Source organism: Colletotrichum orchidophilum (genome assembly GCF_001831195.1).
Source record: "Colletotrichum orchidophilum strain IMI 309357 chromosome Unknown Scaffold_54.1, whole genome shotgun sequence".
Lineage (NCBI taxonomy): Eukaryota > Fungi > Ascomycota > Sordariomycetes > Glomerellales > Glomerellaceae > Colletotrichum > Colletotrichum orchidophilum.
This window is the reverse complement of record NW_019173010.1, coordinates 249,268-274,321: the sequence shown is the minus strand read 5'-3', so window position 1 is coordinate 274,321 and position 25,054 is coordinate 249,268. Positions and strand designations below refer to the sequence as shown.

Below are 25,054 nucleotides of genomic sequence, written 5' to 3'. Positions count from 1 at the left end.
GTAATGCTTCGATGTTGCAGACCGCTTCTTTACTGCCATCGGCATTGAAAATCCATGTCCGCCTTGGTGCCCGTTACCCGTGCCGTCCACACACACACACGCACACTGACTGACTGACTGAGCCTCATCAAAAACAAGACAGCAGGGCTCGAGTGAAGACAAATTACTGCCGGCCCTATATGCAAAAATCATCCACTTGTCTGTACCCGCGCCCAAAATAATACTAATAATAATTAATCACTGCAAAGGCCGCATCTTTGCCTTGGCCAGTGGAGCTTTCCAGCAGGCCTCCTCCTCCAGCTACCGGGCCAACATCACACTTGGGCGAGACATACCTAGACGCACATCTGCACGGCAGCCCAGCAGCTACTAGACGCAGCAAATAGACTAGACCAAATCTGTTCACATTTCTGTTCACCGCGCATGAACAGTAATCAAGTAGTAGAGTGAAAATAAAAAAAATTTGGTATCAATAATTCTTATTTCTCATACGTGCGTTCAGGCATCCACCACAAGCAAGGGGTGCATGATACTTGGGATCCTTCCTATCGGCCCAGTCCAAAGTCGCCCAAAACAAATCTCAGAAATATCAATTCGACGCTTGTTCCAAACTCCGCTCGTGTTGCCACGCTTTACCCCTCCGTCTCCCAATGCAGTCCCGGGGTATCTGAAGAGTCTAGTAACTCTGATGGGAGACCAAGTTTTCCACCTCCTATTTCTTCTTTCCTTTCAACAGCCCCAGTTTGCCCAAATGCACACGCCCCAATCCCGTTCGGTAGTCTAAAAACTCCCATGATGCATCATCAACCCCCCCGTCCCATGTGCCGTGACCCCCTTTGATGCATGTCCACTGACTGGCCAAAATGCCTGGCAAAAATCACCGCCCATGTGTAGACAATATGTTTTGACCTCTTCGGAGTTTCCAGTCCGAACAAGGTGAAGAATGAGAAGAAACCGCTCAACAGCTTAAGCACTCTCGTACACTCCCCCATCATAAGAAATACAACCTTGACCGAAATGTAGATGATCCAAGGGAAAATAAGGTCAGTCAGTACCACTTTGACATAAGTGGACGACAACGACTGCAAGGAAATAACATGAAAGCAAGAGTAATGTTCAGACAGCCGCCATGACCCAGTAATTACCGCGAATGAAATTACGCTCTGGTTCGACGTGCGATTTTGTTTTCCGATGGACTGCGTTGCCTCATCTCTTGATGGGCACGTCCATTTATTGCTTTTCTTTACTCCGTTCCGTTCTTCTGGTATGTGACTCGATGTGATTCGTGTTCGTGTATTCGTGTGGAGGAAAACTTCTTGACATGGACGTTCGAGGTCATTGCGTTACGATGCAACTCCTAGTAGATGGCGTGGCTGGACTGGTGGTACATGCGGTCTCGGTAAGAAGCAGGGAGGCCGTCGTATCTGGGACTGCTCGCGCTCGAGGATTGGTCCATGTCCGTATCATAAACCTCGTAACTGTGCTGGTGATGCTGCATGTACTGCTCTGGGGGAGGCAGTCTCTTCGAGCTATAGGCTGCCAGGCTAGCAGGATTCGGGACGCGCTTGACGGGATAGGATGAGGGAGCAGTCCTGGATTTCGAGACACGGTTGCTGACCCTGCGATCCTTGCCGCGGCCCTTGATGCCCTTGTTGCTGTTCTTATAAAGGTTGGCAAAGTACCAGTACATCTCTCGTTGGTCGTCGGACAAGCCATCGATATCGGAAATGGAGACAATCCAGTCGGTCATTTCCATGAGGGTCTTCTCATGGTACTTGTTCTGATGGTTCTGGAGGTGGTGTTAGCCAAGCTACCATTAAATATGTTGTGCAACTCTACACACCTTGAGGTTGCCTCTCTGGGTGAACATCTTGTTGCACTGATCGAGCTTGCAGACGAAAGGCTTTGCGTTGGTGTGCGTCGCCATGTGCGTCTGAAGGTTACCCCGCTGAGCAAAGACTTTGCTGCATTGCTCACATCGGAAGGGCTTCTCGCCAGTGTGGCGGCGCATATGAGTCTGCGAATCGATTAGTTAGGCCTCATTTGTAATTGGTTAGGATGTGTGAACGAACCTTGAGGTTACCGGGTTGCGAGAAAGTTCGTTCGCAGTGCGGCCAGTTGCATTGCTGCCAATCATCAGCGCTATCCACATGATCATGTACGGACTACTCACGTATGGCTTTTCTCCGGTATGGGCGCGCTTATGCGTGTCCAGATGGGTGCTTTGATAAAAGCTCTTGCCGCAACCATCAATATCACAGACATATCGCTTGGCCTTCGGGGCATCCGACGCCTCCGTTGTGGTAGAGGGCGTAGGCGCCGACACAGTTGGAGCCGGCTCAGCCTGAGCAGCGTTAGCTCAGTGACTACAACCAGCAGACACAGATACGGGACCTACCTTGGGAGATCTGGGCTCCGGCTTGACGACCTTTTCGGTCTCTGGGACGCCCTTGACGATGTCCTCAGTGTCGTGCCTTTTCTGAATCGCCTTCATAAGGGTATCGATTGCGGTGGTGAAATTCACCGGGTCCGCACTCGTGGGCTTGTTGAACTTGATCTCCTTGGTGTTGAGGGGATGGGGTGTCTTCGGGTTGCTCATCTTTGTCTCGCTTCGGGTGGAAGGGCTGTGTTGTCGGTCGTTCTGCCCTGACGGCGACTCCTGAGGATAAGAGCTGGCGCGCGGGACCTCATATTCGGGAGCTGCCACGGGCATGATTGGTCGTTCTTGCTGCGCCGGGAGTCTGAAGGGTATGTTCATGTTCGCCGGAGATGAGTCGTACTGGGCATACGCGAAGTGGTTCTGGGTCGGGCAGTGGTGGCCCATCGCGGGCATAGATGGAACGCCGTACTGGGATCCAACCATATACTGGGGTGCCATGATGGCACCATTCATGGGGGGAGAAGTTGCCGCTCTTGAGTCGTATTGCACGAAGGTTGTGTTATCCATCATTGCGTAGTCATGGCCGGTAGGCTGCTGCTGCCAGCGACCCCAAGCCTGGGGCGGGGCTGTTTGTTCCGTCAGGGCCATTGCTGCGAAGCCAAAACGGAGAGATGACGGGTTGGTGGCGTCAAGTGTAGATGTGGTATGTAAGTGTGACGACGTGGTGGACAAGTCAATGTCTAGTCAACAGTTGGCTGACTCTTGCCGGTGTATAGAGTATGGCAAGTATAATGAGGGATAGATCGATGGATGATGGCAAAAGGAAAGAGCGAAAGTAATGTGTCGACTGGTTAGGGAGGTGAGGGTTTTTGGATTCTCATGGGTTGGACTTGAGAAAGAAAAGAGGATGGAGGCGGGTAGATGTAGTTTCGGGAGAGAGTCGAGAATGTGCTCGTGGTATAAGGTACGGGAGGGGACGGCGGATGTGCGGCCGGGGTTGGATCCTGGAAGCCAATCGACTGGATTGGGTTCCCGGAGATCTCAGCACTAAATATACATGCATCCAAAGCGAAACCAGCAGGACCCAGACAGTGGGTTGGTGAGAGGAAAAAAGAAGGGTTGACGGCCAGGACCAGAACATTGAGAGTTTGGTGGAAATCATGGACCCCCACCACGACGAGCAAGACGGAGGACATCCATAGTGTAAAAGCCGGGGTAGCGACTGAGCGGGTCACGACCCGGTCGACGCGGATGAGGACAAGACCTGGCTGTACAGGGTGGCCAAGCACACGGGGAGTGGAGGGGGAGGGGGGAGGGGCGGCTGGCAAGTTGGTCTCTTGGGGGGGTGTGGGAATGGGAAGCGGCGTCATACCCATGCCCTGCGACTGAGCTCAGAGGTCGGTATAGGATGCACTCATGTCTCTCTCTGTGTCTACTAGCCTCCCCTCATAGATGATGGAGGCGGCGGCGGCGGCGACGAGCAGACGTGGATTCTCCCAAAGACAAGAGGAGGGCCAACGGCTGGCCGATTAAGCTACAGAACGAGCCTCGGAGTAGACTCAACATGGAGAAAGTAGAGAGACGCTTAGAAGCCGAGAGGAGGAGCCTCGGTTACTCGAATAGACAGAAATAAGACATTCTGGTAAAGACGACTTCTTCACAGGGGGGAGGAGGGGGGACTCATAGGTCGTCAGTCCGACCAGTTCGTAGGATTGCTCATCTCATCACCATCTGCGGTTAAGGATAGGCAGGCGAATGGTGAGAGAGTGAAACAAGCATAATGTGGGAATCTCAAATAAAGACAGTCCCTTGTCCTCGGGCTGTTCGATTTGGACTTGCTTATTTCTGAACTCGACGTGCAGCATGGCGACCATGCTACTTGGGTGTAAGCCAGATCTGCCCAAAATGGGTGCCATGGTTTCTTTTCTGCTCGGGCTAGGATCGCCGGCATGTCGATATTGCAGCCGGACGGCAAGGCGAAGCAGGGGAGGGAGGTGGAGGAACTTTTCGAAAAGTGTCGAGACAATGTGAAAAGAGACAGAGATACTGATAGGGTCAAGCATGACCTTCGCAATGGATCTCATGAAAATGATCACGATGGTGGGAAGATGGACTTAGCCACCGTGAGAGTTGGTTATCAGTGCCAAGCTAGGTACATTCTCCACCAAGGGTCAAGCTTTGACAGTTCGCAGAGTGAGGCGGATAGAAATTGTGCCTCTCCGTGCGTAAGGCATGTCACTTATTGCAGTGGCAGGGTGATATTGAGCTGAGGTCGATCTTGCAGACGATGATGACGGAGGACAATCCAAGTGAGGGTTTTCAAAAGGAGATTCCGGGAGTCGATACGAGGGTCAACACTAAGATTGATGCTGATGGTAAACAACCGGGCCGGTGCGACTAGTGAAAGCAGAGTGGTAGACAGGCCAGGCTGAAATACGGATGCTTGCCAGGCTTGCTTGAACGTTGTTCAAGCCTCAAGGGTAGGTGGGAATAGCAGAGATACAAAGTCGAAGTGAGACTCGAGAGGAAGGGCCCGGAGTTTGGAACAGGGGTTCCCTGGCCACTGGATTCTTAATTTTTCGTGCAGGCGGGCGGGACTGACGGCAGGGAGAGGGAGAGCAGGGACGTGTCATTGGCACCATGGGGAAGGATCATGGACAGCAAGAGGGGGGAGGGGGGTGTGAGAAAGTGGTGGATGGGCAAGGCGGGACGGGGTGGTGAGTTGAAGAGGTGAAGTTGGATACCACACCACCCTGCGGCCTGCGGCCTGCGACATGCACTTGACTGCAGCTGTGGGAGTGGGGAATAGGAAGATTTTCCAGGATACGTACTACTTCCCGAAGCCTTACCTAAGGCTTGGCAGGTACGTACTCTGACGAACCTCACGACACTTCATTTAGGTGCCTTAGGTACCTTGTATCTTGAGACATGGGATTCGTAGTGACCTTAGGTCCGTCCTACCTTACCAAGGTAGCTTACATTGTACGGAGTAGTGTAGGAACGTGCACTAGTGAGGTAGCTTGCGCGGGTGCAGGTGCGGTGCGGGTACACGCGGACACCAGTACCCTGAACCTCACACCCTCCTACCTACCTTAGCCTTCCGTCTCGAGTCCACCCCCTCCAACATGGCAACATCCATCCAATCCCTCTTGCCCCCGTAAGGTCCCCTACCTCAGGTGCTCAGGCACATCGGATCACATCAACAACCTCCCCTGCCTCTTCCCTCAGGAACTTTACCTCACCAAGACATCGACGGCTTTTTCCATCGGTCCCTCCCTCCCGCTACCCTCACGCCCAGCGACAGTCTCAGAAGGAGAGATAGAGAGAGAGAGAGAGACACACACACACCCACACATCAGGGACGTCTTCGCCCGCCGCCTGAAGATTGAAGACTGTGCGACTCTGGAGTTTGGCGTCAAAGCCACGGCCGAGAATCTTTGCAATCTGGACCACTGGTTCCAACTTTCTGCCCCAGACGTGTCACCGTCACCGTCACCATCAGTTCGAACACACGCATCCTCTTGACTGTACGGATACTGGCCTGATCCTTGGACCGCTATCTTCCGTTTGCTTGTTAGCCACGTTCAAAATCCTCCTTTGATGCACCAATCTGTCAGCACTTTTTTTTCTGGTCCCCCCTTTGCGGATTTCCTAAAGAAACCTCACCATCGGATCCTGTGCGTCTGAATCAGGTCAGGCACACGCACACGCACGCTGCTATGTATACGTATGGTATGGATAGACAGCGCAAGCAAACATGGCACCCCTGTTCTGCCCAGCTCCGCCAAATTAGAATCATTCGTTTTCCAGGGCCGTTGCTCGCCTGTCTGCTGTCATTGGCAATGCTATTCACAGGCGCCCAGTTGATCGTCGCCATGGGCCTCTTTGTTCGGCAATACCTCAGCCTTGTGTCGCTGTCGTCTCGAGATGAAGATCCGATCCAAGTCTACCAGAACAATCGTCTACGAATTCTTTGCAGGCCACCTATGCACCGGCATCAACTTTGTCGGTCCGGGGTACTAATGAACACGACTGCTAAGCGCCTCGTATAGAGCCTCCCGCCTCCCGCCTCATTTTAAATGTCCCATCTCAGCATCAGGCTGTGTGTGGCTTGTACCCACCTTACCACACCCCGCCATACGGATACGTTCAACAACCTTGGCTGCCATATTCCTTGGCACCCCCCGGCTTTGACAGCTCGCAACAATGCCTTTTTCTCCGTCCGTTTCGAACGCCTCTGTACTCTCGTCACTCTTGAACCCCAGCACGCTATACCGGCTTGGCACCGCCGTCAACAAGCCGAGCTGCCAGACTGCTTCCCGTCGTCCGTTGGTCACCGGGCCCATTTCGGGGGAAACCATTTTTTCCCACAACTTCATAACCGAACTGACATAGTACACGACACATTTGTTCCGGATCCCTCCTGGGAGAAAAAGCCGGACGTTTTTCCACGGCCAGCGGCAACGTGGAGAGGGTCCGTCAATTTCATCTTCTGTTTACTGGCTGCTCGCCTGGGTGAATCTTCGTCAGCGCCCTCGAGGATCTGAGACTCGCGTTCTCACCCTCGGCAAATGGACCAATAAGTGTGCCACTATGGCGTTGGCCGCTCACGGCTGGACTGACAATGTGAGAACCCTCACGCTACACAGTCTCCACGACGGGTGGGAATGGCGGTTCAGTCGAATAAAGATAGCTCACAACATGATCCGTGGGCATCGCCAAAACCTTCGAGCTGCAATGGCAGGGGGAAAGATGGCAAGAGGCTGCAGTGCTGTGCCTTGTCTTTCGCAACTCAGCATCATAATCGGAATTTCAGGGATGTGCCGCCGCCGGTGGTCCCCGGTGGCCCCCTACACTCCACCTGGCCCTGCGATCTGCCTGGGTCACGCTGCGATCATGGATCTCAGATTGGCTCTGCCACAGAGCCCCGTGTGTTTGCCAGCCGGCTCAGGACTCGAGTGTCCTGACGTCGCAGCCAAGGGAGCTGCTCAACTCTCCCGGTTCGTAGCCTGGAAATTACGCGACATGACCCATCTCGCAGCTGCATCACGATAATGTTATAATCTGACACGCCGTGTTGCCGGTCAAAAATTTTCCGACTTTGGGCCATCTTGGTATGTCAAGATTCCACAATCGTTGAGCTGGGCAACTGGAGGCGAATTCAGCAGCATCAATCGATTCGTCATTTCGTTATCGTCATCGGTCTCGAAGACACTCCGACGCAGCAAATGCCAGTATCTTCTCAGTCGGAGGCCTTCTATCCGTACAGTCTACACGGCTGTTCTGTTGTTCACAGACACTATGAAGCAAATGGACCGAGTGCACGCAAGGGATTTTTACAAACCTGGTCCAGACCCATCGGGGAACGGCCGGTCAGTCTACTGCCGCGCCATCGAAGTTTCTGTCACTTGAAGACAGGTAGCGACATGTCGAACTACCAAGCCACTGCGATAACGTCGCAAACATTAAACAATTGTTTGCCAAAGGAGACAACACCAGGCTCGGGGAAACCTCGACATGAGGCTACCTATGTTGTCAACAAAATACTTGGCGTGGCAACCGCGCGACTCTTGAGCCTCGATTTTTTGAGATCCGACAGGTGTGGAGCTGTGTAAGCTCTAGACCTTCTTTTTCGTCGGCCATCTTGCGATCCCATGCACAATGGCAATCCACTGCGGGGGTTGCACAAGAGTCACAGCTTCGGCACTGGACCTGACCTTATGCACGCCATGCAGAGACATTGAAAGTGGTGTCGGGTGCAGTTTTGACGCTGTTACTCTGTAGCCACTACGAAAGGCTTGGGGGCAATCCACACCCGTTGACGGCACCGCGGCAAAAGCAAGCAAGACGAAACCATGGCATTCAGGAACAGGTTCACTTTGCCATATCCGCTCTTCCGTCGACTCGACTCCATTTAGACTCTGAGACTCCAGAGCCGCCTTGCCACAGTATCTCCCAGCGTAAGATCGTCGGCCACTGAGCCAAGTGGATCACTACAAGTCGAACGGATTGTTGCAATGTTCCGGGGATAGTATGGAAGGGCACCCTCTCGACGGCACAGGTTTCTGTCATTTATTCGTCTACGCTACGCAGGCGACCGACTCCATTCACCAAGCTATGCTAGCTCTCCTATCCAGACATTGTAGCACCCGCGTGTCATGGCTTGCATGCGGTTCATCACATATCAGATGCGCCCAGACCAATCGACTCTGGAGAGACTTCCGCGGGCTTGGCGCGTGCACATTGCTGCTGCAATACAACCTAGACTTGACTTGCAACCTCCATTCTCCTGGACACTACGCACGTATTGCAGTGTGTAATCGGCCATCCACATCACCGCCGCGCGAAAAGTGATACATGACTTGGTCCACTCAGATCGCTCCCATTTACGAAACACCCAGAGATCCATCACTCCAGGGCTTCCGCTCAGTATGGAGTATGATCGAGTGGCTTGACTGCCTGGCAGCTTGACATAATGAACCAATGCCAAACGCCAATAGACTGGCAACATTGTCACGGCCAGGTTGTGGCTGAAATACAGCCAATTCGGGCCATTCGTTGGCGCGCATTATTTCAAATGATCATATACCCTGTCGGTGACCTCTGATCGCCTCCTTATGACGGAAAGCGGTATGCACATTTACGCAGCTAACTAGGTTTTCGACGCAAGGTTTGACTGACAGGCAGTTGATGCTGGAGTTGATAACTGACCTGTGCTACTTCAGTCTTTTGTAGGCAGGATACTGCTGCGGCAGTGGATTCGAGCTAGCTTACCACAGGAACATCACCGCTTTAGAGAGCCCGGGCCCCACCAAATGCCAGGGTTGCGACGGATTACTGAACAGCTTTGCATGGCGAAGGAAGACGCCATGGAAAAAATGAGCTCAATGGGTAGTACATACTACGTACGCCTGCCAAAGGACTGGCCGACTACGTAGCATTGGGTGCACTGCGAAGGAGCCAGATTTGTTGCCCTTGCCGAGTCTTGGGCGTCAATATTGATAAAAATCTTACCATTGGGCTTCCAGCTGACGGCAATGTTCACACTGCGCATATCCTGGCAATGCAGTCTGGTCAAGGGATCCATTCTATACGGCAAGGGCCTCCCGAAGCCTATTGAGCTGACACTCTGGATGTTGTTGCTCTTTTCTGGCTCAGGGCTTGAACCCAACAGATGGGTTCGCAGACCCGAGCGAGTTGCAGAATGCATCACGATCCATACCGTCGGGTAAGGAGGCACTGGGCAAACGGTACCACGGCAGGGGATGGCAACAAAGTCGGCAGCCAGCCAGCATCGCGACGAGCTGAGGTGACCTAGACCGCACGCCAACCGGAACTGGATTAGCCAAGCTGCAGGCGTGGGCTCCCGCGATCCGTGCACACGTCCCAGAACTGTGGTTGAAGGGCGATCCCCCGGCTTGAACCACCTTTGATGTTATTGGATGCCCGACGTGCTGGCCGGCATCAGGAACAGTTCCCGGGAGGGATGATGGCAATGTGTCAGTAAGCAAGGGGTCCATGGTGGGAAAGAGTCGAAGAGTAGCAGTTGAAGAAAACGACCGATCAGACGTGCCTTTTCGGTTCAGTCCTACTCCGAGGTGGTAACAAGGACTTGGAAGTTGCAGCGGCCACCAGAACCCCCTGGCCCCCTGTCATCGACATCTGGCCCACGCTGAGGGCGCACTGCTTTTGCTCATTACTCCAACCAGGTGGCCGGAGAGACGCAAGTGTAAGTGGTACCAGCACCGGCCACGAGAACCGCAATTCATAGTGGCAGCGAACCATTTCCTAGGCTGCGAACAGGCTCTGGAACCATGCCTACCAGCTTGGCCGTGTTCCGATGGGATCGGTTACTATTGAAGCTTCGCCCCGATCGGGCAGCCATCAGCAATTTGTTCAAGGAGTCGAAACGAGCATGCCCAATTGTCTGCCTGGGCGAGTCGGCACCCAGGAATACCGACAAGCTGTTCTGGCGGCGAAACACCGTCCCGCCACAGTTGTGGCTAAGTCGGGTGGAATTCGTCGACGGGACGCAGGAGAGACACACAGATTGGCTAGAACGCCGCCTGTTCGCGATGTGCTGCATGCAGGTGTACATTGGCATGGTGACTGGACCCTGGACACCTTGGAAAGGCTCATTTCCCCCTGGGAAGGGTCTCGTTTCAAAACATCGTCACTGCTGAATTATTAGTGACCGACATGGCCAGGGCCTCATTGGAATAGGTAATGGTCAGACAGGAAAAGGACACTGAGGAAAGTTACGGACGAAATACCCCGGCCTTCCTACGGACCCTACGGAGAGTCGCCAAGGTGATAACAGTAGGGAACTCCTTGCCGCCCCCAATGCGAGCTGTCAACTCGTCAAACGCCCCCCCCCCTCCTCCTCTTCTCGCATCCCAGTTCACTGAATTGGTCGCTGGCAATTGGTTTTGGCACAGCAAGCACAGCGCACCAAGCGCACATGCGTAGTGGCTAGTGACGGTTAGGTTTGGTGTGACCACCGAGTCCCAATTACGTGCTGCGGAGACTAAGGTTGGGACAGTCAACGGACGACTGAAGTCAAAAGTTGGGCCAAACAGACTAAAACTGCACCGGATCTCGCCTTAGTTTACCACTTCGTCGCTGTCAAGCTCGAAATGGCCGAGTTTACAATATCCATCGCCTTAACGACCCGTCCCGCTCTCAGCGGCGGCCGAGTTTGAAAGACGGCGTCAACTCGGCACATGGTACTAAGCGTTCGGTGCCAGGCTTTCCTCCTTCAATCTCTTGTCAGGCAGCAGTGAAGCTGAACAAGAACACCTGATTTTCAGGGACGTCGTGCGTCTTGGACGGGGTATCATCATCTCCGCCTAGTCCGATATCTCCTTGTGAGAGAAACCTCAACTTTCGACTGATACGCTCTGTATTGCAGTGGTTAGTACTGTAGAAAATGGGCAGGGTTTGTTAAACTGTGCGACGCTGCGGAGGTTACGGCAGCACATGCTACGGCCGTGAACTCATTGGAATAAGCGCCGCACCTCAACAGACCTCGTACTCTCGCGACTATGACCATAATCGACCTTTTTCTCCAGTATGATCCATCGCTTCAGGAAGGGTTCCTCTCTTCTCTCTTCCCCACTGGGTCCGGGCTTTGGACTCGTTCATTGGCATTCCAGCAGGTTTTCGCGGGGCTCCTTCGGGGAGCGCGGCGTTTCCCTGCCCTTCCCAGCGGGTAACTCTGGGGCTCCTAAACAACAAAGGGCAATCGCCATGAGGATTCGCATACGCCAGGCCCTTTGGTGGCCTGAGCCGGGCCGGGGAAAACAAGAAAGGAAAAGTTGAAACTTGCCAAATTGCACGCCCTCTTCTCAGCCTTACGGATACAGTTATTTGACTTAGCATCAGCAGACGTTGAGCCCCTGAATAGGAACCGTTCCTCAAACATACAATAGACTTGTTCCAGGCTGATGCTTACGGAAAACGGTCAGCGCGTAGCCGCAAGCCCCTGATATTCAGTCAGAGCTGGATGGCCGGCCATTACACTAAACCATGGCCGAACCTCAGAACCTGACTCCTCCGTACCGCCGAAAGCTATCTGGTAGCCTCCGCACCGCGGGGGAATTTCGACTGATGCGGTCATGGTCAACCTGGCCTGGGGTTTTGCGCGGCTTTCGGATTCCTCGGGCAGGGAGAAAAATTCAGATACCGTCTAGTCTTCCGATGGCGCGGGTCCGCCCCTCCGTTCTCTCATCGGCAATCGCGCAGTTTCCCCTTCATCCTCTGCTAAAAAAGGACGGGGTGGATAATGGCAAATTTTCAGCCTTCGCCATCACATCTCAACTTTTTGAGATTACTTCTCAAATTTCCTACCTAACTTGGTCGGGGGAAGCGCAGTCATGCCGCATGGATGACAGAATGGGCTTGCTAGGCACCGGGGAAGCAGGGTGATTGACCCGCTAACCAGGACAAGGCCCCTTCGGCTTGCGAAGTCAAACGTGGTTCTTCTCCCTGTGTATGTACACCAGACAGGTTGAGTTGAGGGAACGGACAAAGAGGCGCGTCATGGTCTGAGCCGAACCAATACCCTCGAGCGAGCGCTCTAAATGGCAAGGCTCATCAGTAACGAGAACCTCCTTACTTTCGCAAGTCGAACTCAACCTGGGTTCGTGTCACTTATCAGATGCTGGCCTCAGCTGTTCAAGACGCCGCCTCCACTTTGCATCACTATCTGACAAGCTTGACCGTCTCCAGAGGCCACAAAAGACTTTTCTATGGACCTGATGTTGAACAAGATGGACGGCCGAGTGGATCGAGACACTCAATCAACTCCATCCAGATGACCGAAAGTCGCTCGCCAACCTCTGATCTCGTGGTTTCGGTCTACTCCGAGCTCTTTGAAACATCGCAATACCGGCAATGCCTTCTAGGGTGGCACGCTCTCTTCCGCTGAGGCATCGGCATGCTCCGTTGGCACAGCGCTGGAATCACAATTGTCAAGAAGTTCCCTGGTTGGCAATACGCGGATGACAGACAGCTTTGCGGTTCATTAGCAATTGAAGACGCAATGACTGAGTGAGGCAAAAAAGGCATTGTGGGCCATTTCGACTTATCAGCCAAGCACCCAACTTAGCTTGCCAGCGAGCCCGAGCCCTGATCAGGGTCCAGGGGCTTGAGACGATCTTGGGGGGACAGCGGACAGACCTGAGGTTGGTGCAACTGCACGCACCGAGACTCGAACATTCCTGAGCCTATGGCTGCAAGGGGCATCTGAAGGCTCGACTCCGCCGCTCGGTCATTTGCAGACGATGGTAACCTTTCTTCTTCTTCTTCTGATCTCTCCGCAGATCGATGGTAGCAGTTCCAGTGGGCAGGGAGGGGCTGGGGCAGATCACGGGAGTCTCGACTCAAGTCCCTTGCCATTCGAAGGTTTGCGCGATGGCACTCATGGGCGGCCGGTCGGCTTATTCTCTGACATAGAACCCATGGTGCCATTCTCGTGGCGCTTCTTTTTTGGCCACAATCGGTCAGCTGCCTGAGAGTCCCAAGACTGTGGCAGCCCACACCCTTTCCCTTGCCCGCCTCGCCAGATCGCGGCACTGCCGATCCATAAGCTGAGGCTTCAAAGTGGCAGGATTCTAAGTTGTCCTATTGGGCGGCGGTAGAACACTCTGCACATCACCGAGATCTGATCGACTTGCGCCATGGGTGACATGACGCTAGACCTTTGGAATGTGGCTGCGCAAAATATCTCTGGGTCTGGAGTCTGGACTATCAATGGTCGCTGCTCCGAGAGCCTATTCAAGCATAATGTACGGACGTACACAGGCATCATCGTTCGTCACGGGAACAGTACATGGCCAGCATCAGCATCGGTAGCAGGGGAACGGCATATTCGACTCGCTCTCACCTCTTGCGAAGCCCACCGATGAGATGTGATATGATGTGTCTACTTGTTGACGAGACTCGAGAGGGCGTGAGAGATGGCAAGTGATGGTATCCCTGGCGACTTCACGCAGGAGTCGAGTATCTAGTGTCTGAACACACACTAACAAAGCAGTCGATATGTGAGATATTTCACTCTTCTAGGTGGGCTACTACTGAGTGGTGCGCTGGATTGTTGGCGGAAAGACAAATGGGACCGCCCGAAAGCCTTGTCCGATGGAATAGCCGCTGTCGATTGTCCGACGTCGAAGGGACAACCTTGTATCAGGTCGCAAGGTCAGCCGACGACAAGGACGTATTGGGGTGGGCCAGCCTCATCCAGTCGCGCAAACTGGGCTTGGATGGATGGGAATGTTTCAATCCAGAGCCTCACGATGCGATATGGGAAGCCGCCTTTCGCACACATATCGCGCGACCCCACCAGTAGGCACCTGGGAGTGTGATCTACGCACTTTTCCTAACCGAGACCAAGCTGGATCGCCGGGTACTCGAGAGGCCTGCGGGGGGGACGGACTGGAGGGAACCAAACCAGACGAGCTGAGAGCTATGCGACAAGGTATCTCTCCAACCCTTCCCCCCGGTGTCGCAAGAGCCACAGCCAAACCTGAGTCCAAGCTCCCAGTATCCCGGTCGCTCTAGCGAGTGGCCCAGATCTCGGCTCTCTGATGCTCTCTCTCTCTCTCTCTGGTCTCTCTCAGTCTCACAGAGTCTGTGTGTGCTATTTGTGTGGGCAGCGGCATAGAGGTGGGGTCATCTCCCGATTATGACAGCCTTTTTGCTTTCTACTCTCACATTTTCACCCTGTGTGATGCAGGAGAAATGTGAGATATGACTGAAGGGCTGAGAGTGAGATCTACCCCGGCCAACATTTCGCAAGCTCTTCCCGATTGATCGCGGCACAGCTTCCCAATCCAGCAGCTCTGCCCCGAGCCACTCAGCTCTCTGGAAATCCGGAACGGGACTTTGTGGTGCTTTGAAGCTGCGTACGTACAGTCCCATACAAAATCGCGAAATCTGACATGTCACTGAAGCACGATCAACGGACATGGCGGTCGATCAGTCTTTGAGCTTTTGGGTACGTCCAGACGCCTATGAGAGGTTAAAAGGCACAAGATGAAGAGGGGCGGCGGCGGGGGTTTCGCGGGCGAGGTCGATAATTCAAGGCGCATCCGGCGGCCGTCAACGGGTCCGATGGGCAACATCAGTGCGACGCCCGACACGGCATCTCGACCTCCCCTGGCCCCCCTCCTCTCTCGCATCGTCGTCTGTCGTCGTCCACCAGGACCCGGGAACGGCCGGGAAGCACACTTCACCGATACCACCTCTATCCAGCACCACCAACCACCGTCACGCGGAACTTGACTCGTTCTCGCTTGTGTCGTCGTTTTTTTTTTCCTTTTCCAACCCGCGGGGCCAACATCTTCAACCCCTTCACCCATGACCCGGATCGATTTGCGTCACCCAATTCTTTTCTGCTCAAACCCACGGCCATGGAACCCCACCGTGCGACCCTCCGTCATGAGAGAGGTGAGAAGAGATCGCGATCCTAGGGCAGTTCGAATGCAGGTGAGGACTGACAATGCGACCCCTTTTGCTGCGCTCGCGGCGCTGCAGAACGCGAAAAGAAAACAACGAGGTCCAAGCGAGGAAACTTCTATCACTTGTTCATTTTTTCTGTTATTTCCTCACTCTATCTCCCTCTCTCACATTCTTTTCGCGCTATCCTCTTTGACGATGTCATTGCGAATGGACCCCCCTGCCCATCGAGATGTTTTTTTCTTTCCCCCTGTTCCTATCGGCTCACGGTGACCCTCTCAGGGCCTCTCGAGCCTTGGAGGAGGAGGAGGGGTCAAGAGATTCAAGACGCTCAGCTTCTGTGCGTAAATTTGACAGGGCCGAAGTTGGACCATTCTCGCCAATGTTTTGGGTTGTCGTGTTATCCTTACCCTGTCTTCATGTGGTCTTTTTGGTGTGACACGAGCAAATCTACCACGACTTGACTTACCTCCTGATGATCATGGGAGGGGGGCTTGCTACACTAGATACGCGACGTTGCTCGGTGCTCGGGTCCTATTCTCCAACGTCGTCGTTGCACTCACCCAGGGAAGGGAGGGAGGACACGAAGCTAGGTAGGTATGGAGGGGGGTGTTGCTCGAGACGGATGACCGTCCGAGCAAAGCAGCGCTGTTGTTCGATGTCTACCCGCTTCCAAGCCCTCGTGGCAATCTGAGAGTGACGCGGATACATGTATCTGTCGCCATTTGGACTCTGGATCTAGCCTTCACCTGTATCTGCGTCTGTTTTGCGCACCTTTAGTGCGGTTTGCGGGGATCCGGGAGCTTGCGAGCGTTGGATTACAATTGGCTCCGGCACTGGAACAAGACGGTAGCAGATGACTCACGCCCTTTTTTTATGCTCTATCGTTGCCCATTCTGACCCGTATGGTTGGACTAAATGTCGCGCAAAAAGTCACTGTAAACGGCGCGCGCGGTGTGAGGGGATGCCTTGCCGTGACTGGACTGATCTAGTCCAGTAGGTACCACGAAAACGGGGGGGAGACATGAGTGGAGGAGAATGGGATGGGATACGGGCAGCCAACGACAAGCTCTTTACTGCTCCGTTGTCGTCGGAGGAGGCGCGGTGCGGGCGAAGATGGGGCCACGGCACGCCGCACACGGGAAACAGCTGATGGACGGAGTAGGGGTGATGCTTGTTCGGCGCCGCGCACTGCATCCACGCACTGCGCAAAAACAGCTCCATTTCATCTATAGTCTCAACTCAACGTCTACTACGGCGTGGAGCTGCTGCCAAAGGAGAAAGCTTTACCCCTATGGTCCCCTTCACTCTCTCTCCCATCTGTCGCACTTGTCCCCTCCTTTTCAACCCCAAACCCCCTTACGGATACCAGCCTTTTTAGGGGTTTTTTTTTTTCACGCTAAAGCTCCAGGACACTTCCGGACTTCTTGATGTGAACTCATAATTTGTCCTCTTGGGGTCCTCTGTCTTCTCGAGCAAGGGAGACAGAGAGACAGAGAGAGATGCGAGGTGTTGTTGAGCGGTGACTGGCTGGGCCTGTGATGGCTTGACTTGATGGGCTGGACTCGGGGCTTGGGGAATGGTGCTGGAGACAGGATACGTGGGCACGGGTGGGCTTGGTGGCCTAGCTTCGATGTCGTTGCCCAGCATTCCTGTGGTCTGGTTGGAGGAGGGCAGACGCAGGTTTGACACGTCGGCAGGCACTGTAGAGATGGGGTACGGCAACGAGGAGAAGGGGGAGGACGAGGGCGAGGACGAGGAAGAAAGGAGTGAGAGATGTCGTGCAGTGAGATCGTCGTCGACGGTCGAAGTCCTATCTGCCTTTCTCAAGCCTCCATTTCTCCACCATCATGACCATAGTCACCAGTCATGATTATCTTTCTTCGTCCTGTTCCCACACCCCTCTTTTCTCACGAGTCACATCCCGTCTCGAGAAGACCAGCCCACCCGAGCTCGCGGACCGCGGGACTTCGGATCCGTGGCCGTTGGGAACCCAAATCAAAAACCCAACGTGCGTTTTTTTTTTTTTCTTGTGTACTTTTGTGACCTGTAACAACGGCGCCACTCTGATCCAGATGGGGGGGAGAGAGAGAAAGAGGGTTCTCTCTTGGGTGTATCAGCCAGTGTGTGTGTTCTGTTCACTGTCGTTTCTTCTTTTCCTATTTGTGTGTGTGTTTCTTGTGTCTTGTGTCTTGGGGGAAGAGGTATCAGGCCGAGGTAGGTGGCACGGGCGAGACAAGATCATGTAGCCAAAGCTAGGGGTGTGTAGAAGCGGGCAGTCGGAGGTGAGAAGTGGAAAGACACGATCCAGAGACATGGTGGTCAGAGGAAGGCGGGGGAGAAGGAGCTCACTGAATGGTATGAGAACTGAGATGTGGCCTGTCCTACTTTGTCTAGGATCAGAGACGGGGGAGGGTGAGAATGAATGAATGGCAAATCGCAGATCGGGAGTCCGATAGGTAGAGCAAATACCTTTGAAAAGGCCATTTCGGCATTCGGGGAGGATACCAAGGCCTGATTCCAGACATCTTGGGGGGTTCTGACTGGATGCTGTGGTGGATGGGTAGCTTGATGGCTGCGCTTTGGTGTAACCGTACTTAATCTTGCCGCCATGCAGAGGGTTTTTTTTTCCGCTACCTCTTAACAAGAGCTTTAAGTTATCTTTCCTATACAAGGTAGTTCCCGACTTGACGATGAAGTGAGGGTATCAAACAGTCACCATGACGGAGGTACAGGGCACATAGCTCCCTTTTCCACGCTCTTCAGCCTCCCCGCCTCCTCCCCCCCTCTCTCCTTCAAGACTTGTTCCTAAGAGAAGCAGCATTGGAAAGTGACAGGTGTGTATGTGTGTGGATGCGCATGTATGTGAGTGTGCGCGTGTGCGGGCGTGTGCGGGTGAGATTGACAGTTGTCCATCATGAGATCCTGCACTTTAAACCCTTTTCATTCCGGCTGCTTCCTTTTTTCTTTTCTTTTTTTTCCTTTTTTTTTTTTTTCTTCCTCTTCTTTTCAGTTCTTGTGTTTTTGTCATACCAAGCTGCGCGGATATTTTTCTGATAGGAGGGGAGAAATGTGGGCAAAGACACGCAGAGATTGTGTACAACGTTGAGCCAGATCCAGCAAGGACTTCATAAGGGGTCCCCCCCACTGTCTGCTCCACGAGAAGTCCGCTTTGGCGAGAAAGAGGGAGAGGGAGAGAGAGAGCCTGCAGGAGACGGGGACCAGGAAAAGGGGGAGGGGAGAGAGAGAGGAGAAGCGTGAAGGCCTTCTTCGCTTCGATTGGATATCCGGATCGCCTTCACCACTATGAGATTAGGTGCCATTCGGCGATCGAGGCGCACGTCAGTGAGGTGATGGCCGGGGAGTGGTGTGCTGGCTGGCTGGGCGGGCACGGCGGGATACCACCGGCAAGCTGTGGGATCTGCCGGCTTCCCTTCCCGCTGGGATCCGGACGTGACATGTCAAAAAGTCTCACGGTTCTTGGTCGCCTGCCGGCGCCTTAAGCGTTGCTTCTTTCTCCTATGTGTGTATCTGTTTTGTGTGAGAGCGCCCCTCGTGGCTTCTGGGTGGGGGAAAGGGTTACGGGGGGCCGGGAGGAGAGACGGAACATTCCATTTCAGAGTGAGATGGTGGGTGTGTCGAGGGTGTGTTGATGTGTTTTCAGTGTCCCCGTTGAGCGGTACTGCGTGTACCTATGCGGGAAAAAGTTACAAAACAGAGTGATTACTCTGCTACGAGTGTCTCGCGAGAAGAAGGAGGGGGGCCTGTTCCGAGAAAAATAGGTAGGGGCATGAAAAGACGGGGGGGTAAGGCAAGCCTTGTTGTGTTTTGTGAATGTTTGTCTCGGACGTTGAATGCCGCGCCCGCTGGGAGGGCGTGGGATGCTGCTGTTTTGTGCGTGTGCCGAGCTCTGAGAGACAGATGGGGTAGGAGGCGTGTCGGTTCGAAGAGAAGGCTGGATCGTTTGGTCACTACGATCTGGTATTTTGGATTACGACATGATCAGATCGAATGATGGTCATTCTCGAAGAAGGATTTGCCATGTTGTGCTCACTATCGGTAGTCTCTGTCTCACGACTTTTGAAAACCCCGGGGAAACTTTTTCATGTTTCGAAATCCCTTGGGTCTTCTTGTGCACATTCTGGAGTAACATCATATTGGAGAAGGAGAGTGTGGCACGCCGGCGTATGTCAGGCCACGTGTGAGACTCGGGATCGTGTATCGCCTCGAGGATGATGATTAGGTATTCTGCAACGTCGCTCGTAGAACCAGCCTTCGAGGCAATTGCACATTCCTCCGCATCCATTCAGCCAGTGGTATGCTGATGCTCGCGTGGGCAGAGGCTCGAGGGAGGCCTTGGCCTCGAGCTTTTGTAGCCTTTTGGAGGTGAAGTACGAATGAAGCAGGAAATATTGAGATTGTTCCCGCAGCCCATTTTCGAAGTCTCCTGTCGTACATGCTTGAGATTTGTCGATCCAGCGAAATCTCACCGTTGACAAGTCCTCCGTACCAGCTCATCAATTTGGGAATAACTTCACTCGGCTAGATATGGTGCCTGTTCATAGACAGATTGCTAGGTTGAGTCCATCGATAAACTTACTGTAGGTACGACGGCTTAATACGTAAGCTCCTCAGGCGGCTGGTGCGAATATCGATTCATCCAAGACCTAGACGATGGGGTGCCTCCATACGTGAGATTCAACACTTCTGGCCTTCTCGAAACTGTGCCCGCTGTCTCGCCTGCATCCCTCTATTTTCGTTTCTGTAGCTTCTTTGCTAATCTCGCCCTCTTGTATGACTTGATGAAGAAGAAGAGACAGGAGAATGAGAGAAAAGAGATGAAACAGAGCAAGAGAAACGTGAAACGGAAATTGTCAGCAAGAAGTTCATGTGGTACCGATGGTGTCTAGGAGTTGAGAAGAATCAAAGTCTTTGCGAGACTTCCGCTACTCATGTGATGTTTCTTCTGTTCAGCCCAATATATAACCGTTATGTCTTTCGGCAACCTATGACCAGTACCATGCAAACATTGCAGAGTTGGGAAGTCAGAACCAGCAGGAGTGACGTATATTCCTGAGGAAGGCAACTCCCAGTCACCTAGCATGTTGGTGGATTTTCAACTTTGCTTATTGTTGCTTACAGCCTGGCATCTTCCACGTGGACTTGGTTGGATGTGGCAGCGTGTATCGTTGAATATAACCGTATTTGCCACGTCCGTGACTACGAAGCGCGGGGAAGCTGCTGTTACTCAAACACCTTTCTTTCCTGGTTTATAGAGCCATGTGAACCAAGCGGCATCGCCGATCTCGCAAGCTCAACCTTGGCCTCAGTCAGTCGATCTTCACGTCGTCAACCGTGATGTAGCTTACGAAGTGGTATCTCTTATTCCGACACTATCATTACAAATCTAGGCCGCCCATTGCGGCAAGTAATATTTGACGTTCTCGTACACGAGGAAAGTGACCCAGGTAGCCGGCATCACCCTCACGACTCCCGGCATCAGGCCCCGGTAGAACCCCCTGAACCCCTCTTCCTGCCAAATCCTCTTCACGACACCCCGGATGCCGCGTCCGAACCGCTCGTCGGCGTCGTAGTTCTGCAACCGGCTCCGGAGAACCTGGTAGGGGTACGTCACGGCCCCCGCGACCAGCTTCGCCACGCTCGAGATGACCACGGTCGCCTCGTTGCTCAGTCGCCCTCCGTTGTCGCCTTTGCGCTGCCTGCCGGCGAAGTACATCTTCTTGGCGGGCTCGTACACGGCGAACTGCACCGCGCCGTGCGAAACCCCGACGAGGCTGACGCCGAGGCCGCGGTAGAAGCCCCGCAGCCCCTCGGAGCGGTACAGCTGCCGTGCGCCGGTCCACATGTTGGCGTACGCGCCCACGGCGGTGCGGTCGGACGAGAGCATGCGCGTCTTGAGCACCCAGACCGGGTTCGTCAGGACCTGCGTTAGGGCCCCGGCGAGCGCGGACGACGCGAAGAAGTCCTGCGTGGTGAGGTACTCCTTCGTCAGGTTGCGGGCGTCGGCGCCGGAGCCGCTGGTCAGCGGCATGTAGCCGGCCCTCCAGAGCGCGATGACGCGCTCGACGCGTGACTTGAAGAAGAAGAAGGCAGACCAGCTCGAGGCGTTGCCGATGAGATTCGGCGTCAGGCCGCGGTAGAGGGAGGCGATGGGATGCGGGTTCTGAGTGAGCGTGCGGATGAGTGACATGGTTGTCAATGACACTGAAGGATTTGCCGCACTCCGGTGAACTATGTGTTTCTTCATCAGCAATGGTTCCTAGATAAGTTGTAGATAAAATATAGCACTGCTTCGCTTCACTGACTTTGCATTCGCGTCTTCACGATATCAAGCGGGTGAACTACCAGAGTCGCAACCGAGCCGGCCGAGAGACCCGCGACGGACTCGACGAGAGCGGGTGAGATGCCCGCATTGTTGCTTTCTGACATAGAAGTGAGAAGGACCTCTGTCACATTGCTGTAGGTAGAAAATGTGACTGCGACCTCACACACCGAGCTGTCGAGACCTCACCCAAACTCAGATATCGAAGCTGTGTAAAAGGAGCTTGGGAAGCGTTGGTGTGGCTGGTGACTCTGGCTTACCCAAAAAAAAAAAAAATGCGACCGAACGATTATTCATACGTCATTTTAGCTTACAAAATTGCGGCTCCGCTGTCACTTTTCAGAGCTTCAGCCACAGCTAAACTCCTTTCGAAGGATTTGACTGCAACAAACCCCGACGCTTGCAAAGGAGTTTCTAGATGAGTGTTCTGTTCATCGGCCTCAAAGGTAATACATCGCTCGTGGGATTTGTTCATAATGTGGACGCGAAGTTGGTCGACTACAGCCTGAGCTTTAGGCCATGGCGTGCTGTCAATTCGGTTTAGGCACTCGACAATTTCGCATTGTGAGGCATCTTTACTTGGTTTTTCACTAGCTGTCTGATTTATACCCCAAGCCACGGGCTGAGATGCGCGTGCTTTGCGTGCTCCGAAAGTACAAGACGGCCCATCAGCAGCCCTGATATACTTCCAACATTGCGGTCCGCGCCACCACCCCATTTACATTTTTCGTACAGTAGAGCAGAGTGCGTCGTCAGAGAGGTTTCATTTGATTACATATGTAGTTGTACAATGCGCCAAAGCCGTGGCCTGCGTTTTCCTCATCACCATTGCCGGTGATCCATGGTGTCACTCCCGAAATATTGGCTAGTCTCCCAAATGTCACAAGCCTGATAATGTACAAAAAATTCGATGTTTGGACGCGCGTGGTCTAAGAGAGGGGAGAAATGAGGCTGGAGAAGAGTAGGTTAGAAAGCTCTGCGATAGTCGGACCACCCAGGGGCAAGGCATACCGGATGAAAGCGGGACGGGGTTCGCTGCGAGTGTAGCCTGCGACGAAGGGTCAGTTTTGTTGTCGTCATAGTGGTGAGTCGAATCGAAAGATCATTCGTACCGAGGTAGAGGACGAGAGGGAGGTAGCCGCTGTGGATAGGTTAGTCCCTGGGTCATCGTCACCAAGCTCAGAAAGACACGTACTAGTGAATGGCAATGCGGGAGATCTCAATGATCTTGCCAATGCGCTCCTACAATATGCAATGATTAGATTCGACTCTAAGCGACGTGATATAGCTGTCGTTGCGTTGTCGCACCTTGGACTCTTCGGAGAGGGCGAACATTTTGACGGTTGGGATGATGCTTTGACGGAATTTGATGCGTGAAATCGATTGTAGTTCGCGTTATGGCGTTGTTCGTCGTCGCTGGGGTTCGTGGATTTCTCGTCGTCGCTGCGTCAGGGTAGGTAGCTGGTAGTGGATGCGCTGGAAGCTGTTCCTGAACTTTTCTTCGTCTGCCGGAAAAATCATATCAAGTGGAGCCGCCGGAACAATCGCGCAGTGAGGCTTATCGGACCTTGCAGTGAGCGATAAGGTACGTACTGCCGTAGCTCAACCGCGACGGAACGTCGAGGCCAAAATTTCCAGGTCTTCTTCATAGAACGAGTTAAACATCGTTCTCCCCTCAAGTGTCCGGACAACGCGATTGAATTCCCAGTATCGTCTTCAGATCGCGCAGAGAGCACAGAGAGTGCTCAAAGTTCAAAATGGCACAAAATAGGCATTGGTGAGCTTCAATTTGTGCTATAAAAGACGGAGACATCAAGGATATGAGCTAACCTTCGACAACGCGATGCAGGGAACAAGACAAAGATGCGACCGTCTACATCGGAAACATCGACGAGCGCGCGACCCCAGCGATGGTGTACGAGATCATGCTTCAGATGGGCCCCATCCACAACATCCACATGCCCCGCGACCGCGTCACCCAGAACCACCAGGGCTTCGGCTTCGTCGAGTTCAGGACGCCGGGCGACGCCGAGTACGCAGCCAACGTGATGAATGGCATCAAGCTCTACGGAAAGTCCTTGCGCGTGAACAAGGCCAGCGCAGACAAGCAGAAGCAGGCCGAGGTCGGCGCAGAGCTCTTCGTGGGTAACCTGGACGGCATGGTGGACGAGAAGATCCTCTACGACACCTTTTCGCGCTTCGGCCCGCTCATCAACCTGCCCAAGGTGGCGAGGGAGGACAGCGGCAACTCCAAGGGCTTCGGGTTCATCTCCTATGCCGACTTTGAGAGCTCTGACGCGGCCATTGCCAACTTGCACATGCAGTACATTCTCAGCAAGGAGGTCTCGGTCCAGTATGCCTTCAAGAAGGACGGCAAGGGCGAGCGCCATGGTGACGCGGCGGAGCGTGAGCTCGCCGCGCAGGCCAAGAAGAGGAACATCGTCCCGGAGATCCAAGCCGTGCCGCCCGCTTTCCTCAACGGCCCGCCTCCGGCTGCTGCACCAAGTGCACCGGCCGGTTTTGATCCCGCAAACGGCCTTCCGGTCCCCGTCCCGAATCCAGGAGCCCCTGCTGGCTTTGCGCCTCCGCCGCGGGGACCAGCGCAGTACAACGCAGTACCGCCACCGCAAGGCATGGGCGGGCCGGGCCTCGGTCGCGGCGCGGTGCTTCCTCCCGCCCCGTCTGGTCTACCTGCGCGGCCGCCTCAATCGCAGGGCGGCTACACGAACCCGGCCGACTTCCACCCCGGTGCTCCTGGTTTCCGCCCGCCTAGCGGACCTCCCGCTCCCCAAGGCTTCGCTGCGCCCCCTCCCAATTTCCCCATGCCTCCTCCGGGGGCCTCTGGGACCCCGCCGGCGCCGCCGGGCTTCATGCCTCCGCCGGGCTTCAACCCCCCAGGATTCCCTCGCAGATGAAGAAGATGGACATGGCGAGAACACCATTCATTCACTGGTGGTGTACAACTGTTAAAAAGAAAACAGCACTGCTTCGGTGCTGTTGCACTCTGAGATAGCCTCTTCAGGTCTACCTCGTTTTCGGAAGAATAGCCGGGCGTTCAGGGTAGGCCCAGCGAGAAACTCGTCCAGAGCAGCTTGGATCAGATTGCAATGGTCTGTCGTCACTTTAATCAGACGGGAATAGCCATTGCTGACTTTGTCTAGATCCCCACTGCAGTGACGTGGCAACCATGGAGCCGGCCATGGTCATCGGCAGGATGCAGTATAGGTATCCGTGTATTCCTAGTCGCACTGGCGCCATGGCCAAGAAACGGCGGCCCCGGTGAAGGATACCATAAACATTCCTCGTAGCTTAATGAAGAAATGACGATGATAATACCAATGATATGGACTCGAGCGTAGTGACTTCCAAGCGAC

General features: G+C 54.0%; 7 protein-coding genes across 7 annotated transcripts; 4 read left to right on the top strand and 3 right to left on the bottom strand.

The window, feature by feature from the left end:
* Window positions 1-1,357: 1,357 nt before the first annotated feature.
* Window positions 1,358-3,028, bottom strand: CORC01_06998 (uncharacterized protein; the record flags this gene model as incomplete). Its single annotated transcript, XM_022618636.1, has 5 exons — window positions 1,358-1,789; window positions 1,844-2,017; window positions 2,073-2,126; window positions 2,174-2,344; window positions 2,399-3,028. 5 exons carry the CDS (start codon window positions 3,026-3,028, stop codon window positions 1,358-1,360), a joined length of 1,461 nt encoding a protein of 486 aa, XP_022474946.1.
* A 6,506-nt stretch (window positions 3,029-9,534) lies between these two features.
* On the bottom strand, window positions 9,535-9,900 carry CORC01_06997 (uncharacterized protein; the record flags this gene model as incomplete). The annotated part of the gene is made up of 1 exon (XM_022618635.1): window positions 9,535-9,900. The coding sequence occupies one exon, from the start codon at window positions 9,898-9,900 to the stop codon at window positions 9,535-9,537; it is 366 nt and encodes a 121-aa protein (XP_022474945.1).
* Window positions 9,901-14,182: 4,282 nt separating this feature from the next.
* CORC01_06996 (uncharacterized protein) lies at window positions 14,183-14,440 on the top strand (the record flags this gene model as incomplete). Its single annotated transcript, XM_022618634.1, has 1 exon — window positions 14,183-14,440. One exon carries the CDS (start codon window positions 14,183-14,185, stop codon window positions 14,438-14,440), a length of 258 nt encoding a protein of 85 aa, XP_022474944.1.
* A 474-nt stretch (window positions 14,441-14,914) lies between these two features.
* CORC01_06995 (uncharacterized protein) lies at window positions 14,915-15,163 on the top strand (the record flags this gene model as incomplete). Its single annotated transcript, XM_022618633.1, has 1 exon — window positions 14,915-15,163. One exon carries the CDS (start codon window positions 14,915-14,917, stop codon window positions 15,161-15,163), a length of 249 nt encoding a protein of 82 aa, XP_022474943.1.
* Window positions 15,164-16,916: 1,753 nt separating this feature from the next.
* On the top strand, window positions 16,917-17,210 carry CORC01_06994 (uncharacterized protein; the record flags this gene model as incomplete). Its single annotated transcript, XM_022618632.1, has 1 exon — window positions 16,917-17,210. One exon carries the CDS (start codon window positions 16,917-16,919, stop codon window positions 17,208-17,210), a length of 294 nt encoding a protein of 97 aa, XP_022474942.1.
* A 3,534-nt stretch (window positions 17,211-20,744) lies between these two features.
* CORC01_06993 (uncharacterized protein) lies at window positions 20,745-23,015 on the bottom strand (the record flags this gene model as incomplete). The annotated part of the gene is made up of 7 exons (XM_022618631.1): window positions 20,745-21,589; window positions 21,664-21,815; window positions 21,995-22,207; window positions 22,692-22,728; window positions 22,793-22,821; window positions 22,876-22,922; window positions 22,989-23,015. The coding sequence occupies 7 exons, from the start codon at window positions 23,013-23,015 to the stop codon at window positions 20,745-20,747; spliced, it is 1,350 nt and encodes a 449-aa protein (XP_022474941.1).
* A 422-nt stretch (window positions 23,016-23,437) lies between these two features.
* CORC01_06992 (RNA recognition domain-containing protein) lies at window positions 23,438-24,595 on the top strand (the record flags this gene model as incomplete). The annotated part of the gene is made up of 2 exons (XM_022618630.1): window positions 23,438-23,457; window positions 23,530-24,595. 2 exons carry the CDS (start codon window positions 23,438-23,440, stop codon window positions 24,593-24,595), a joined length of 1,086 nt encoding a protein of 361 aa, XP_022474940.1.
* Between the last annotated feature and the right edge of the window lie 459 nt (window positions 24,596-25,054).